Below are 2,877 nucleotides of genomic sequence, written 5' to 3'. Positions count from 1 at the left end.
CCTCACACACCATCGTATCATCGAATCCGGTGCCCGCATGCACTTTATTATGAGTTATCTATCTAAGTGTACATCAAATAAGGAACTGCGAAATTCATATACTTATTGGATGGGAAATATCCACACGTGTCTTAAAGCAATTTGAAATATGATTAGTAAATCAGTGTGTCGCACACTGAATTTACTAATTTCCCTCTTTATGAAGCAAATGTTTGGTATATGGGCTAGTCGCGCAAAAAGATCGCACAAGAATCAGAGCAACGAGCAGCGATCGACGGCCAGCTCCGGCATCGGTGTGCACGCGCGCACTATAAATACGCTTCGGGCGGGGCCGGGCGCCCCGCGCTTGCGGTTGTAGCGGCGCGTAACTAGTGCGCTCGCCAGTCAGGAGTCAGGCGCCCGGGAAGCTCTCCAACTTTCGATGAAATCGCCAAATTGTTAGATGCATGAAATGCATACTCACGGCAGATCAGAGTGACAATTCATCAGAAACAAATTTATAGCGTTTAAGCATTTATCATATATAACTAGTGTCTACTTAGAAAGCATGCTAGAAGCACATCTAGATTCACAATAGGCGTCATACATCTAGAAGAGACGTTAGCGGAAAGAAGGTTCCTAGAAGACATGGATGGAGCAATAGTGGGGAGACATGTGCAGCTCGCTGATACTCGTTACTTGCATATTACAGTTCGTGCCAAGATCGCACTGCATGCGGGGCTGCATGTTGGGCTGCACTATGCACTATTTTATTCATAATTATATACATATTTATTATATATTTTGATTTGTCCACATTTTAGGGATAAGGATAGGAATGTTTGAATGTCGAAAATTTTTTTTTGTTAATGTTAAGAGCGCACACACCTGTCAACACAACTACACTATCGGACAACTGTTTAGTCGCACTTTCAATCCTATAAGTTTATATCGAGGTGCGCACACTACTCGATTTTTAGTTGTGCAACTAAGCAGTTAAGTTGGCTGCGAAACAATCGACAATCGCACACAGTTCGATATTTAAGTCAAAGGTGTGCGTCCGCTCTATATCTATTCCCGACCCGACCTACAGGAACGCAAATCGCAGTCTGTGTATTGTTTCTGTGTGTGTTATGTTTTTAACATCAAGCTTCAACTAAAACTAATTTCCTTATATAATTTATCAATTTCATTGAGTTTGTGACCGTTTGTGGCTTAAACGGGTTAAAGGTTTTGCGAGTGGGGTGACATTTAATTCGTATAATGTTACAGTGAGCTGGGTTTTTAAAATGAATATGGATTTAAAAATGTTATTTTATATCAGCTTTAAAAAAGATGATGGATGGCGGTGAATGGTGTCAGGATGAGGAGTGTTACCTGCACACGGCGCGCGCGGCGCGCGGCCACCTGCCGCGAGTGCCGGCGCAGCGCCTCCAGCGCGCCGCCGCCCGAGCCTCTCTCGCCGCACTTCTCGCCTCTCGCCTCCTGCAAACCGAATCATTATTTACGGTTAAAGACTGACCAGGATTATAAATCCGAGGCAGGTCACGACCAATATTGAAGCGTGAGATTGTCATTATATTCCTTTTTTGACCGACTTCTAAAAAAAAGAAGGAGGTACTCAATTCTTAACTTCCTTACTTAACGTTTTTTTATGTGTGTTACGACATAACTCCGCCCCTGGTAGACGGATTTTGAAAAGTGTTTTTTTTTTATCCGAATAGTAGTGCTTGCAGGTGGGTCCCATTTTTTGGTTTAATTTTTGGAATTAAAGTCTGCGGCGTAGTTAAATAGTTTAGCTCAAAATCGCGTGAGGAAAATTGATAAAATGAACTGCGCGCTAGCCTATATCTATCTATTAAGGTTGTCGCACAATAACCACTTTGTTTATTGACAAAGAATGAGTCATCTAAATCGATTATCTAAAAAATTAAGTAAAGAACAATGAGTTACATCGTTCAGTCATCATTCACTCATACTCATAATACTATCCAGCCGCGCGCCGCTGTTGCCCGTGGGTTTTAATATTATTTTGATAACTTCTAGAAGCTTGTTCGGAATTACATACTATTAAAGGCAATTATGATCTACATTTAATACTCTATCGTGAAAACATATTTATTTGGATAAGGATTTATACCAAATAAGAATAAAAGCGTCGATTGCATTTGTTTAACGGTTTTCGCGAAACAAACGGCTATTGTGAGACAACCTTAAGAGATAGATATATGCTATCGCGAACTTTAATATAGCAAATTTAATGGACTACAATTCTTCCATACATCATTTTATGTAAGTCTTATAGTTTAGGCTACGTAAGCAAAGAAAGCAAAACTGACCTTAAATTTCGTCGCGCGATTTTGAGCTAAACTATTTAACTACGTCGTAGTCTTAGACTCCAAGAATCAATCAAAAAAATGGGTCCCACCTGCAAGCATTACCTTTCGGATAAAAAAGGAAAACAAAATCGGTCCACTAGCGGCGGAGTTATGCCGTAACACACATAAAAAAAAAACATATATTGAATTGTATTCCCCACTAAAAACTCTATTATTCGCGTTCGGTATAAATCCTTATCCAGGTAAATGTACCCATCATCAAGATAATTCAATGTAGATTATAAATGAACACCGACATTAAAGTAATAATAATTGTACAATATAGACGTAACAGCTACAATAACGGAGGTTTAAGTAATTTAAGGAATTATTGCGTTACTTGTTAGCGTATTGTTTTTTGAGGATATTTGTTTTTAGAGTATTGTTTGGAAGTCGGTTTTGTTTTTTTTTTATTTAAAAATAATGGTAGAAATACTATTGAAAGTTAAAATTTCAACACAAGAGATACATTAAGTTGTTTAAACATTTCGCAATTTTGCTTATTACTTAAGTGAAAAAA

The 2,877-nt window shown here is 38.7% G+C and overlaps 1 protein-coding gene across 1 annotated transcript in view; it reads right to left on the bottom strand.

Annotated features, from left to right (window-relative positions):
• The window catches only part of LOC106104945 (transient receptor potential-gamma protein-like), a gene marked incomplete at both ends in the record, with an annotated part of 16,921 nt that overhangs the window by 7,079 nt on the left and 6,965 nt on the right, over window positions 1-2,877 (bottom strand). The window contains 2 exons of the mRNA XM_013285138.1: window positions 690-744; window positions 1,357-1,464. Of these exons, the coding sequence (XP_013140592.1) occupies window positions 690-744; window positions 1,357-1,464 (163 nt within the window). The remainder of the gene's footprint in view (window positions 1-689; window positions 745-1,356; window positions 1,465-2,877) is intronic.

The sequence above is a fragment of the Papilio polytes genome, unplaced genomic scaffold, assembly GCF_000836215.1.
Source record: "Papilio polytes unplaced genomic scaffold, Ppol_1.0 DF823288.1, whole genome shotgun sequence".
In the NCBI taxonomy this organism is placed as follows: Eukaryota; Metazoa; Arthropoda; class Insecta; order Lepidoptera; family Papilionidae; genus Papilio; species Papilio polytes.
Note: the sequence above shows the minus strand (reverse complement) of the source record. Positions and strands in the feature narration are given on the sequence as shown.